This window comes from Austrofundulus limnaeus, unplaced genomic scaffold (genome assembly GCF_001266775.1).
Source record: "Austrofundulus limnaeus strain Quisiro unplaced genomic scaffold, Austrofundulus_limnaeus-1.0 Scaffold366, whole genome shotgun sequence".
NCBI classification, from domain to species: domain Eukaryota; kingdom Metazoa; phylum Chordata; class Actinopteri; order Cyprinodontiformes; family Rivulidae; genus Austrofundulus; species Austrofundulus limnaeus.
In genome coordinates, this window is record NW_013952768.1 from 36,695 (window position 1) to 51,897 (window position 15,203).

Here is a 15,203-nt window from a genome sequence, read left to right on the forward strand (position 1 = left end):
TTTGCTGCTTAATAACACATTTTTAATTCCCTACAGGGGAAAATAAAAAGGAATGAAAAGGTGCTCTCAGCAGGAACAAAGGTGAATAATCTTTAGTGAAAGCTTAAAACCAAACATCAGAAATGTTAAATCTGGCAAAAGACCTTCCCTTTGCTTGTAAAAACAGCAGACTGCAAAAAACTTCGCATAACTCTCACCAGATTGAGCTTTCAATGCTAAAAAATGTTTTCTTCAACAACAGGATGCAAAAAACAACAAACTTTTACTGCAGGACGATCCAAGAAGATCTAAGTGCTAAAACTGAAACTAAAGCACCTTGCTTCCTGTGGTAGCAAATCTTTTTTTTTAATAATCTTTTTATTCTAATACTGTAACTACAGATACTACACATTGCCACATATTTCCAGACTTACAATAAAAAAAAACACTTTCCCGGCACATAAAAAATGAGCCCCACTCAGAAAATGTGATTACTGACAGTGAAAAGGAGCCACGCTGACAAGCCGATCATTTTTTATCTAATAAAAATAATAAACCAGCGCAATAAATGGCAGAGAAGTCGTGGTTCTGTGTTCCAGTGTCTCACTCTTGATGGAGTATGAGACGACACCAGCGACGCTTCTTAATGAGGACAACAGCCACACAAAATTGTCTTCTTATTTGATCACAGGGGACTTGGCTAATGAGGTGGGACAGAGCGGTCTCATCCTGCAGTTTACTGGGAGAATCTCTTTAGACTCTGAACTGAAGGCAAAGTGGTTGTTCTTGGCTGCGGTGTGACATTTCACCGACCTAACACACAGGAGGGAGACGTCCTCTCCTCAGATGAACGCTAATCTAGAGCGACAGTCGGGCATTTGGGCCACTACTGGTCCCACTCGAGCCCTCAGAGGTGAACTGCCACATCATGTGACACGGTGAGGTAACACCCTCTTCCTTGGTGGATCCCAGGCTAATTCTAAAACCAAGTCAAGACTTTTGATGTCAGTCAAGAGACATGCAATAAAGTTCTTTTGTCTTTAATTTGTTGTGAATCAAACCTGTCACACAAAAAAAATCATTGACTCGAAAGTAAACTTTAACAGCTGTCTGATTGCTAAATCAGCATTTAAACTAGTTTTCTTGTATATAGTGTCCTTCTTGTATTTTTTAAATCAAACTACTTCTTCATAATTTGTGCTATTTTAACCATTTATGTGTCAAAATGCTCAGCTCGATTTAGAATAGTGTGCTATGACTTTTTGATTGTGTAACTTTTTTTTATATGCTTCCATCTATTCGTTTCTTTTTTTCTTTTACCCATTTGTTCCGGTCAGGGTTGCAGAGGGGCTGGTGCCTATCTCCTGTTGTTATTGTGTGAGAGGCGGAGTCACAACACTTTTCAAAACATGTAACTTTATTTAGGATAAAGTTTCACCTGGAAATACACTGAAATCCCTTCAATTCATTTAAAACACTATTCTCTTTGAAATCTATTTCAGCATTTTTGCTCTAGTTTGTTGTGTTTTGCTATTCTTAGCTTTAAGCTTTCATTCTGTTACTTTTTTATACAGCTTAACTACTTTAAATATTATTATTATTATTTTACTTTTAGTTTTAAACTATTGTTTTAGCAGCTTTTAGTGTTTAGTTATATTTTGCTTTTAGCTACCATTCTTCTGCTTTTAGAATTTAACAACTGTTTGGTCAATTTTAGCTCCTAACTGTTCGGCTACTTTTATCATTAAGCTACCATTTTCAAACTTTTAGGTTTAAATTTCAGTCTAGAGAATTTTAGTTTTTAGTTGCAGTTTTATGAATTTTTGATTTTAGTATGTATTATTGAATTTATCTTCTGTTTTAATTTTACAGTTTGAGGTAAAAAGGAATTTTTTTAAAGCTTTTTGTAACAAAAGGCCCTAAGACAAACCCTAACACAAAAAATGCAGTTTCTCCAGCATCTTCCTGTCAGAGTCTGATATATTTAGCCAGACATCAACTGAAAAAAATAACGTTTTTTCTTTAAACTTCAAACCCTCACTTTTTGCTTACAAAACCCATAATTCCCATTTTCCTGGTGTCTTTGGTTGACCTCTGTAATGATCTCTCTACCAGCTCACACTGTTGTCCCCTCCTTCTATCTGTACCTGTGTCTGATGATTCACTACAATTTTCTTTCCTTATCTTCATTCCCTTTGTTTTCCTATCCTCCTTGTCCTGATGTGTCTTTCTCCTGTCTTCTCTCATCTGTGGCTGTCTGTCCTCCCCAACAGCTGGTCACAGTTACACCACTCTGCCCAGGCTACGCTCAATCAGTCACAGGCTGGCAGCATGGCAGGAGCAGAGGGATGTAGAGAGACAGAGAGAGGGAGAGAGAGAGAGAGAGAGAGAGAGAGAGAGAGAGAGAGAGAGAGAGAGAGAGAGAGAGTAAGCCAACAAAAAAGTGACAACCCAGAGACAAAAATAAAAAGAGGGAAAAAAGGGATGTTGCAAGAGTGGCAGGAGGATAGAGATGAGGATGCTGGAGGAAGAAGAAGAAGAAGAAAAAAACCAGAAGAAGCTTTCTGAAGCTTCAGCAGAAAGAACAGCAAGAGTTCCACATCACACGCCTGTGCCTTTTGTTCTTAAAATAGCACTTCTTTGAGTAAGGAGCATGCATGATATGCAGACAAACAAGAGAGTTGAAGACGCGGTATCTACTCACCACCAGCTTTGGGCTCCTCTTGGCCGGCACCACTCCTGCAAAACATCGGCAGAAAGACAGAGAGAGCATTAATGACCTGCGGTGCTCCTCTCCCAGCGTTCCCACTCTGGTCAGAACCTCTTCGGGACGAATGGGTGGACCTGTGGTTTCTGCTGCAGAGCTGAACGCAACTGGCCTGCTCTTCCTCCCTCGTCCTCCTCCTCTCTGTTGCTTTCTCTCCTTCTCTGTGAGCAACACGCCGCACTAGGCTGCTTGAGATCTCCTCCCCCTTTTTTTTCTTTTTTCTTTTCCCCCCGTCTACTTGGCTCCACTTGGTGCTTTCACCCGTGCTAAGAGAGGGCGACTGATCTATCTGCATTAGGTGGACTAAGTGATGCTGCAGCAGCTGGGACGAGCTACAGGTTTCTGTAGGAGCCAGAGAACCTTCTGGTTGGTACCTGTCTCCAACAAGAGGTCTCAGCTGTTACACCACAAAGAAGGAGCATAACATCAAAGCAAAGCCCTGCTATATGCATCTTCTGAGTAGCTGCTTTTGCTTCTCTCAACTCTTTTTGCTCAGAGCTTACATGAAGAATCTGATCTTTTATCCCTGCTCCCTTTCTCTCTCTCTCTCTCTCTCTCTCTCTCTCTCTCTTTCCAGTTCCCTCCCCCTTCTCTTTTCCCGTGCACCCTGCCCTTCTGTGCCTTTATCCATCTCTGTCTCTCTTACACAACATACTGTAAGGAGTACCCAAGAAGATCAATGTCATTTCAGCTAATTAAATATTAACGCACAAAGTGAGTTGCCAGAGGAGCAGATTCCCAGTGTGTCTTTGCAGAAACTAACAATCATCCTTTTTTATGTGCTGGTTTTTCCAGCTCAAACAAGTCACTTCTTTTTTTTAGTCAGGCTCCAATGATTCGTTAGTCCAGCTTCTTCACAGCTTGTTGAAAAAAAAAAACTATATATTTTTTAGTTTAACGAAGCCCCAATATGCTGAGACAAAAATAGACAAATGAATGCATGAACAACATGAGGCGGGACCGGGACAAGGGGCTGCTGTTGCCAAGGCAATCAAGTAGTTCTGTATACAAAAGCAGCACAAAGACGAAGTTTCACATCACGTTTAGATAACCTGCAGAACTTTGATGCCTGCTAACATTTTATGTCCTAAACTGCAGTCTGAACCCCCCAGAACATAAAAAAAACAAACATAAAATCCACATTTGAACCAATTTAAAATGGAATCTTCCAGTGACATTAACACGAAACATGCAAACATCCATCTTAGGCGTTTCTGCTGCACTGGCAAAAAAATCATTAAATGTTAAAACTCTCTGTTGCTGTGAAGCCCCTCTCTCTACACAATTTATAATTTATCCCTATTTTCTGGCTCTTTCTCCAGCACTCTTTCTGTCTCTCAAATTAGGAACTAAATGGAACAACTCTGCTCCTGACATGCAGCTGAAATAATGTTTTAGATTTATTTATTTATTTTAGATCTAACTGATTGCCGATGCATGTGGGTGTGGACGACACAGACAAAACATACATCACAAGGTTAGATGTCAATAACTCCAGCCTCAGATTACAGCAGCAGGTTATATGACCCTTAAGGCTCAATCTGGGCTGTGTGTAGGAGGTCGATAGAAATGCTCCACTTTGAATCAACTTTTTAAAAAAATCACCAAGTTAGCAACAAAGTAAAAAAAAAGTTAATTTAATCACAGTTGTGTGGTTAAACTGAGTCATGCTAATAAGTAACAAACATATGAGGGACGAATGCAGTAAATGTTTATTAACAAAGTATTATTTATACTGTTGATATACATACTGTAACATATTTTGATAAAAAGGTTTATTAAAAATGATAAATATTATAAAGGGGTGGGAATTAAAAAAGTGTAAACTTCTTCTAGCTCCTGTTTGAACAAGTAGCAAAAATGACTGATAATTCTTATGCTGCAAAACATTTTTTTGTATTCTTGTGTATGTGTTTATATGCATATATGTATGTACTGTATATGCATTATTCTGATTTAATTTCCAGAGCTGTCTGATTAAATTTGGTTACATTCAACTTTTATGTGCAGCTGAAGAAAATATGACAAATGCATGTTTCCTCGTGCAAATCTGAGGCGGTGTGCATGCTCAGCAATCATAGGATATAAGTATTAGAGATAAGCAGGAAGGTGGGTGTTTATGAAACATACACTGGTGCCATGATATTGGAACACTAGATCTGCTTGGAACACCACATATAAATGTGACTCTATTTCAGATTGTTGTTATTGATCAATGGAAATGCAAAACTGACCTTAATGATCTTGATTTATTAATATTGGGTCATTTTTTAACAGGCGTGAGTGGAGATTTGACCAAACAAATATGAGCACTTTGATAAACGCAAATGTTCTCTGCATTTGCACTCCTGCAAAANAGTGAAATATATTTATGTTTGTGGTTGTAATGTGACAAAATATGGAAAAGTTCAAGGGGTATGAATACTTTTGCAAACCACTGTATCAATTAATCTAAAGACACACTGCTACACATCATATTAGGACCAGAATAAGTTCATTTTAACTTGCGTTTTTTCATTAAAACTTGTTTAAAATGCAAATGACCAGTTTTACATACGACAAGTTATTTTTACAATGTAACAAATCAAGCTCTGGCTTAAATGTCACTTAGTTCAGTTAAGTTTACATTGAATTTGAGGATATTCAGATCCTAAATATTAAGCAAACTGTTCGATTTTTTATGCTAATTAGTTTTGAGACTTTATGAAGCAGCTTAAATTTCATTAAAATTTTCACAATTAATTAAATTATTTAGGTCTGTATAAACAAAGTTATTAAGTTTGTACAAAATGAATGAAGTAATTTCCTGAATGAAGTAATTTCCTGTACACAAATATATAGTTTAAGTTCTTTTTGCCTGTAAGGCTTCAAAAAAGAAAGTCTAAATGTCATCATGTTGCATTTTTTTCAGTTTATGAATTAATGAAAGTTTATAAAGTGTTTTATTATCCTACTTTTAAAGGTCATGTAATTTTTATGGATTTGTACAAATTTAATGGTAAAAATAATATCCCTTCCACTTGGAAAAGTTACCCAGGTCTAAAGTTTACGGGACGACAAAGCCAGAAGATTGATGAAGAAAAATGTTGTCAACTTTCCTCAGGCTGCATAAGGCAACCAGAACACAAGGAGCACGACTGAAGTTCATCATCAGAAAACACAGGTGTGTCTGACAGCCCCGTAAGAAGGGAGGACACGCATGGTGTGCTTTTATTTAAACACTTAGCCTGATACTGTATATACTGTAGCTGTAAATTAAGTTCCTAAACCAAATTTCAACAGAAAAATAAAACATGCTAGCAAAGATTTTAAACATACATGTTGCTTAAACAAAAATAAAAATTACCATTAAGGCCTGTATTTGCTTAAGTCATAATTATGAAGACATATAGAATTCACTTAAAAGTTCAGAAACTTCTTAGGATTAAAGTCCAGTTTCTTATTATAATGATGTGCTGCAACTTTCTTCCTTTAGTTGCTTATTGGTCATAAATTTGAAAGTCTTTAAAGAGTGTACCCAGCTAGATCCCCCTTTCACCCACAACCCTGGACAGGATCAAGGGTGAGTGGAGGAATGGGTGGATATTAAGACAAAAACATCAGAATCCTTGAATTTTTTGGGCTACTTTTTAAAACATTTTGTCACCCAATTTAAACACAGGAATACTTTCCCAACTTCGCAATTTTTTAACAAATACCTGTCACATTTGAGAAAACACATTTCAAATTAAAAAGATTTTCATTTAGATGTTCTGACCTTGTCCCTTCCACCCTCTTAAAAACATTGCTGAATCTGAGTCTGACAGAGAAGATTGATGAGTCACTGATAAACAGATTAAAGCTTTTTCTCTCCTATCTCAGGTCTACCTTGTTCCTCCTCCTCCTCAAACTCAACCCATCCTTCAACTGTACATCACAAAAAAGCCAATCCTCTCATATACGCTTCCCCTCGCTGAACTTCCAGTGCTGCTCAGCAAATCTCACACACTCTGCTCTAATCCTCCACCTCCACGCTCTCAAATCGTGATCTCTGCTCGTCTTATTTCTCATGCACTCCTCTTATCTCACTCCTTTCAGCTATTATTCCTGAAGAATCACAGACGAGCTGCTAGCGATCGCTTAAAATGTCATTCTCAAGCATAAAACTCAGCACAGGTATCAGTCCTGGTTAGAGCTGTTCTTCTTGGCTGCCACTAAAACTAATGACTGTTTTTGGAACTGATTAATCTGTGGAGTGAATTCTGGATTTATCTTTATTGTTAGCTAATTATTATACGGTGTGGTAGATATTTTACTCCAGAGCAACAAGATGTTACATTGAAATGTCAAAGTTTTGGAGGAAAATGTGAATATTTGGAAGAAATAAACAAATTCTTTTTCAAAATATTTTTTTTGTCATTCAAATATTTAATTTTACCCTGAACATCAACCAGTGTTCATTGAGTCCGTTTGTTCTGATCAGTCTGTGTCCGAGTTCATAAACTGTTTGAATCATCTTATTCGATGTGATTAAATATGTTATGTTCCAATAGTGTAATTGTCAGTGTACGCATACATGTGTGTTCATGTGCTCATCTGCTAGCAAAATATCTCATGAACTACTGGACAGATTTAAATAAAACTATTAGAATTTATTCATTGTTTTTACATCTATTACTGTAAGTCAACCCCATTCAAGATGGCTGCCACATGTAACTGACTTTAGTAAACTCAAAATTCAGACAATTTTAAAGATTTTAAAGTGCCTGTGACATCAAATTTTTGTAATAAACATGAATGCATTTTGGAAAGATAACATTGATAACATAATGCAAAACAAATTTCATGTCGCTGAGATGAACAGTTGTTGATATATTTGAATGTGAAGAAACAGGAAGTGATGTCAAAGGGGAATGTCAGCATGTAAACAAAGCGTTGTTACAAAAGTTAACAACACAGACTGTAGAGAAGAATCTGATGATTCTTTAGATTACTTTTAATCACTATCAAAGAGGGATGAAGAAGAGTTAAAGTTTAAATAATTTTGTTTTAATACACAGAGACCAGAAAGTTTATATTATTAATGGGTTCCCCTTTGATGTCACTTCCTGTTTCACTTTGGCTGAGCCAAATAAAAAAAAATAGGCCAGTTATTAGACAAAATGTGAAAAATCGTGTGTATTATGCCAATTTTCTTAAGTATAAAGATGCTTTCTTTGACTTTTTGAATTTGAAGGATAGGCATGTCACAGACACTTTAAGCTATATTATTATTATTATTATTATTATTATTGTTATTATTATTATTATTTAAAAAATTATGTCAAGGAAATCAATTTAGATTTTGCACCTTTACTGACCCTTGATGTCTCTAAGATTTCACATCAGATTATGTTATGTTCAATATCACCTTTATTGAGATAATGATTGTGGACAATAACGGTGCCCATGAAAGTCCAATAACAAAACTTCTTCCTATCATTAAAACAGGTTTAGAGTCATATTTTCAAGCATACTTGGCTTAAAAAACATAGGTACATTTGTGTTTTGTGCATTATTTATTTGTTGTAGCAATGTATCTTGGCAATAAATCTTATTTTGGGCACCGCGATTGGCAGCACCTGGGGGTACCAGAAGCTTAAAACAAGTGTCAATAACAACAAAAGCAGTTTGGCGGAGAAGATTTTGCTAAATTTTCATGTGTGCAACCCACATTCTCTGCACTACTACTCTTCCTACAAATGCATCTTCCTTACAAATGCAGTACCATTTAAAAGAGAAATTAGCAGGCTTTCCAACGCAATACGATTTATTGTCAAAAGGCAAAGAAATAATCTGCCACAGGATTTCTCAAACTTTTTTGGTCTGAGGACCCTTTACATGAGGGAACATTTTCCAGGGACCCCCTCAGAAACCTCAAGCTGTTAAATGATTTCCTGCCATTTTAAACCCTAAATGTCATGGGAATTATTATTGTGTTTGTTTGTTTTACTGGTGCATTGTTCCCCCGTATGTACAGTATTTATGCATTTTTAAACAAAAAAAATGTTTACTGTAATTTTTTTGAGGATCCCTAAAATACAACTCGTGGACCCCTGGGGGGTCTTGGAACCCCAGTTTGAGAACCTCTGATTTACCAAACACAAATGTCCTCACTTTTTGTGCTAAGTTTAGATTTGTGAAAATGTGGAGCAGTCGTCACTGGCACTGCTACTTCGTCTAGAACAGGGGTCTGCAACCTTTACAATCAAAAGAGCCATTTCTGCTACTGACGCAGTAATAAAATGTGTCCAGAGCCGCAAAACAAGCTACAACTGTGATTATCAACTGGTGGTCTGTGGGCCTTTTCTAGGCCTTTTCAGGAACTTTTACGGCCAGTGGAGGTGGCATTATAAAACTAAAAAATATATGGCGAATTTTATTTTTTTATTATTATTTTTTACCCATCAGGACAAATAAAAAGATTATATTCATGTAAACAAGAAAAATACTTTATATAGTTTATACCTAATTTCATAAAAAATAGTACAACTGAATTATTCAGGCTTTTTTTCTTCTAATTCTTAGTTTTTAATATTCTTTAAAGGTAATTCTGATGGATTTGAGAGAAAGACAAAAGTTGGATTATTTAAGTAAACAAAAGGCTAGCATGAGCTAACATGTTTTACTTTTTGCATTGGTAATATTGATCACGTATATGTTTACAAATTGATTTCTGTTGTGGGAATAAAAACAAACAAAAAGAATTCTGTTATGTTTGGTCACATTTTCAAAGAGCCACTGTAGAGGGACCAAAGAGCCACATGTGGCCCTAGAGCCACAGGTTGCAGACCCCTGATCTACAACAAAACCAGCTGCTGATTTTGACAAAACCCTACTGGCCTTCAAGCAGTGGGAGAGGATGAAGTGGTTTGTGTTTAAAACAAAGGATCAGGATCATTTTCTGTATTGAAAAATAGGGGAGCCTAACAGTTCACCTGTCAGTGCTGTGAGATCAGCTTCACAGAGAGGTAGTGAACAGTCGAGGGCAGATCAGGAAGTTGACTGTTTTGGATAGCTGGGGTTTAGTAAAGAAGACGACATCCTTTGTTCCTCTGGGTACCGTTAGCTGTCACTAAAGAACTCATGAGGTGTTCTGTGCTCTAGTTCAGTAGTACAGATGTTGATTGCTCACAGGTTTATGGTAAACGATGCTAACAAACTAGAGATCTTTGGCGATAAATCGTGTGTAAACACTTCAGTTGATGTAGGAGTGTGAGAGGCCTACTTATTTCTAAATTTGCTCTAAAAATATTTCTGCCCATCTGTCATATTCCATCAAGAAAGGATAACTGTGAAAGACGAGCGTCGATTTGTGTCCTGTGTACACTCATGAGCAGCAATAAATAACCTAAACAGCATTTAGATGGTTTTAGGTGGACATGAAGTATTTTTCCTGTGTGAGTGCGAGGCTCTTTGAACAGTCCTCTGTTTCAATCTGCTGCTGAGGCTGTGGCCTTGGTGGCTCCGAGCGAAGCCCACACAGTCAGTGAATAGTTCTTCCTCCAGGTTTTCTATAAGCTTTTTTTTTAAAGCAAGTGCAACATGAGTAATGTTTGGCTTTGTTGAACAAAACTCATCAGCGTTTGTCCTTGCTTTTACTTTAAAGATCATCCCATTATCCGATTGTCCTCCGCCTTCATCTGCTCAAAGTGACGTCGTCTTGCTCTGCATCAGCTGTCATGATATATTCAGTCCTCCACCTTCATTTCATTTCTCTCCCTTCTGTCTTTTCATTTTCTCTCCTCTTTCGGTTCTGTCTGTCTCTCGGGGGACAGAAGCGCTCTGCAAGATCGTCATAGCAACAACGATGGAAAGACAAGATGGAGGAGTTCATAGCTGGCCTCCTTTACACGAAAAGGTGTTTTGAGTGAGAACGTTAGTTTTCTTCTTTTTTTTTTTTGTTTTTTTTTTGTGAATTGTATGGAAAGGTTTCTTTGACTTCACAATGAATATATATTTCGTAGAGGCAAAAAGCTAAAGAAAACTGTCATATAAATTCAGCAACTGAAAAAAAACAAAGCATTTTGAACTGCGTATGTACAGAGGTACTTAGTCAATCTACTTGTACATGACTTAAAAAAATAATGTGAGGTTACAGTAATTTGTACACATACAGTGGTTTGCAAAAGTATTCATACCCCTTGAACTTTTCCATATTTTGTCACATTACAACCACAAACATAAATATATTTCACTGGAATTTAATGNCACACACACACACACACACACACACACACACACACACACACACACACACACACACATGAGTTCATAATGATGCTGACATTTCATATAATACAGCAGTGTTATTCCAGCAGCAGTGCACAAGGTCAACTCATTACAGGACATAATTGATGTGGGGGTGCGTTTCCCGACCTGCCACCAATACAGATCAGCTTCAGCGTGAATGGGATTGTGTTAAAAAATATGTTTTAAACACAGATGAATGACCTCAGATATGATTCTGTGTTTGTTTGAATATTTAACAAACTTTTCTTTTTGATTAAAAACGGAGATTAACAGAAATCTGGCAAACAGCTGAGCAACAGAGCCACCATCATAAAGAGCATTGCATGATTTAAAAAACAACATCAATAATTATTACAAGAACAATTATTGTAAAAAAAAAATCTAAATTCAGAAACAACAAGGGCAGGTCTTGATCTATTTATTCATTTCAGAGATTATTTACATATGAAAACACTGCACCCCACCAGCAAACATTTAGGGGTGATGCACGAGCCCTGACCTAATGTGCTGCACTTCCCCCCCTCTCATCCATCCATTTTGACTCTTTACCTGTCCTCCCACTCCATCACCACACTCATCCGCTCTTCCACTTCTGCCTCTTCCTGCCATCTCTCCACACCTCTTCCCATTTCATCCCATCCAGACCGAGGATTTTCAACCTGTCGCCCACGCTCTTCCTTACTTTTCTCTCCCGCTATTTCATCACGTCACTCTCAGCATGCCAGCTCTTCAAGCTGTTGTCTGCTCAGTGAGCTAAAGTACGCTCATTTGTGCTTTTTGATCTGGCAACTTTTTGTGTCCAAACTTTAGTTTCTATAAGCACTCCCCTCTCCACCTGCTAAGGCCCAGCATTCGTTGAAGAAAGACATATTGTGTGACAGTTTTCATGCCAGATTTTTAAAGCAGGACGACCTTCTGTTAACAAATGATGTATCCATTTCGGTCCAACCTTTGAAATGATTTGTTGCACAACATTATAACCGTAACTCATAAAATGTGTTAGTGCTTATTGTGTTGAGGATGATTTGTAGTTACTACTATGTCAGACTTTAGCTCAATATGTGTAAAACTGGCCAAGTTATAGTCAATTTTATGTTCGTTAAAGTTGCTAAGACCAGGGATGGGCAACTGGTGGCCCGCAGGCTATATGTGGCCCTCGGGTGACTTTGTCCAGTCCACTAATAATTATCTAAGAACTGCTTTAAGGGTGGTTTTATACGTTTTTTGTTTTTTTTTAATGATTTTTATTTTAGGAGGTAGACTGTTCACAGAATTTCAAGGCAAACCTATGCTCAGTCTGTTTAAGACTCTGTCTGCTATGAAGGATTTTAATATAAGTCACAACTACAACATGTTGCACAAAACTAAATATGAGACGTTTACTGAAGTCACAAGTACATAAACATCAGCAAATCTTTAGAGCTACAACCACACAGGAGTCTGCATTCAATGTAGTTTGTGCCGCTGCGCTTCAGCTCGCTAAATTAAGTGTTTATTTTTTGATTGCTTCAAAAGTTTTGCATCAGTATTTGTTAAATAAGTATTCAAGTGCATTTGCGCTTGGCAAATTTTAAGTTACTACACTGTATGTTGGTTATAAAAACCATATATACAGTGGTGGCGCCAGAGGGCGCTATAGCTCCCCCTGCAAACGTCATTGCACCTCCATAGCACCCCCAGGAAATTTTTATTTTTTTTCCTAATCTAATATTTTTTTAATATGTAGTTGTTGTGGTATTTTCCTCTAAAGACAAAAAGAAAAAAATAAACTATTCTAATTTCAACAAAAAATGATTTGCTTTAAATGAATTGCAGAATACCACATTATTCACTATCCATTGTATTGGAGACTGCTGATGTCAGAGTTTTTAGTGCACCTGTGTGTGTGTGTGTGTGTGTGTGTGTGTGTGTGTGTGTGTGTGTGTGTGTGTGTGTGTGGATAACTATAGAGTAGAAAAATATCCTTCATAGCACCCACAGTAAAATGCTTAGCCTCCCGTTAGCACATGCAGAAAAAGATTTCTGGTGCCGCTACTGCAAAGACACGTTTTTTTTTTTTTTTTAAATGGCAGTTTTATTACATGTGGTAAGTGTGCAGCGCTGTGTGTCCCTCTGGTAATGTCCACATCATTTAAGTTGCCCATCCCTGGCTTAGGCAGACAAGCAAACATAAACACACATACATAAGAGCTTTCTGCAGTGAGGGATAAAAAAATACAATAAGATGCCCACCTCTTTGCACCAACATGGTGACCTCACTGCCTCTTGGACATTTGCTCAGCAGATCCACTACTTGATTGTGACTCATATTCTGGACATTTCTCTTGTTGACCTCCATCAGAATGTCCCCCTCTTTCAGGCCGCGGCACCGTGGATAGTCCACTATCTGCTTCACCCTCTGGCCTCCTCCTGTGAGGCTATCAGCAATGGTGAAGCCAAAACCTTTGTCCCCCTTCTCCATGTGGATGGTGATGAGCTCAGGCTGGGTGGCTATGGACGAAGCCAGGGTGACCACATCGCTGGAGTAACCGTGGGAACCGTTAGACGCCACCTCGGCAGAAGGGCTGAGAGGCCGCGGCTCACGCAAGCTGTTAAGGAGTCCAGCCTGGTTAGCCGGCGTGTCAAATGTCTCTTGCCCATTGACGATGATGGGTTCCTTGTCCAAGATGGCCACCGAGGTCACCAGGCTGGTGTTAGGGTCGTCCGGGTCAAAGGGCAGAGGGTAGCCACGGCATAAGGCCAGGTCCACCATGGAGCCGATGGGGATGGACTGGAAGATCTTCACCACCTGAGCATGGGTGTGGCCCAGCACAATAGTGTCATTCACACTGACAATCACATCACCTGCAAAGAGGAAGATGAGATCATTAGCTTCACTTTTTGGTTTTAAAGTCAAATTCATGTTGCACATTTTGTGACGGCTCAAGAGAGTAGTGGCAGCAGCAGTGCAGAGGAATTTCAATGATCAACTCAGAGTGTGTTGTTGATTTGAAAACAGCGCCTTCTGTGGATGATGGCTGTGTACTGCACCTGTCTCCATCTTGCCATCAACAGCCGCAGGTCCATCCAGCACCAGACTTTTGATCTGCAGGAACTCGTCGGGCTCGTCACCTCCGACCACAGTGAAGCCAAATCCACGGTGACTTTTCTTCAGCTTTGTGTTGATGAACGTTCCCTTCAGCTCTGCTGGATTTCTTGTGAAGAAAGGTTTCCCTCCTGGAGAGTGCAGAAGGAACAAGCCTTAACTTGGGTTCATATACTCAATCTACATAACTGGGAAAAACTTCAGCTGAGGGAAAAATAAAGCTGTGACTGTTGGGAGTCAGCTGCTCTGCTCCCATGCAAACCTATCAGCAAGTATAAAATTACTTCTGTAAAGAATGAAACATTTGTCGTAAAAAAAATGCAAGTATTTGATGGTTAAAAACTTACTTTTGATGCCAACAGGTCCTGGAGGTAGAGCTGGAGGGACTTGTGGGTCCCTGTAGGTCTCCAGGTGGTTTGGAGCGTAGTTTGCCAAAGGAGCTGCTGCAGCCGAGTGCTCCTCTATCCACTCTGCACACACACACAGTCATTCACACTTTACTCCACACACACACACTCAGGTCTAATGTGTATTTACATGCAACATATATGTTCACATATAATAGCCAAACACAGAGCTGAAAGCTAATTGCCATGTAATAAGCTATTGCTTGTTCATTGTTATTATTAGTGATTTAAATTTTCCTACACTGGCACTGTTAAAAGTGTTCTGAGTCAGAAAAGTTTGTTAATATGATTTAAGAGCATCATGAAATGAATTTATGGAATACACAAACAATATGATCAAATACTAAACGGTACACAGCATTTATGATTGTTACATGCATAAATTAAAAACCTTAGGGAAAACAACAGAGCTTGGGCCAGCTTTGCTTTAATAAAACCAGTCTCTAAAACCCAAATCTGAGAAACGTTTTGCCTATCTGTTCTTATTTTTATTCTTAGTAGTAGTAGAAGTAGTAATAGCAGTAGCAGTAGTAGTAGTGGTAGTATTAGTGGTAGTAATAGCAGTAGTAGTAGTAGTATTAGTGGTAGTAATAGCAGTAGTATTAGTGGTAGTAATAGCAGTAGTATTAGTGGTAGTAATAGCAGTAGTATTAGTGGTAGTAATAGCAGTAGTATTAGTGGTAGTAATAGCAGA

The 15,203-nt window shown here is 38.2% G+C and overlaps 1 protein-coding gene across 1 annotated transcript in view; it reads right to left on the minus strand.

The window, feature by feature from the left end:
• Nucleotides 1-15,203, minus strand: part of LOC106528259 (membrane-associated guanylate kinase, WW and PDZ domain-containing protein 1) — a gene marked incomplete at its 5' end in the record, with an annotated part of 43,469 nt that overhangs the window by 20,859 nt on the left and 7,407 nt on the right. Inside the window, 4 exon segments of the mRNA XM_014023384.1 lie at nucleotides 2,684-2,718; nucleotides 13,250-13,861; nucleotides 14,048-14,233; nucleotides 14,450-14,572. Of these exon segments, the coding sequence (XP_013878838.1) occupies nucleotides 2,684-2,718; nucleotides 13,250-13,861; nucleotides 14,048-14,233; nucleotides 14,450-14,572 (956 nt within the window).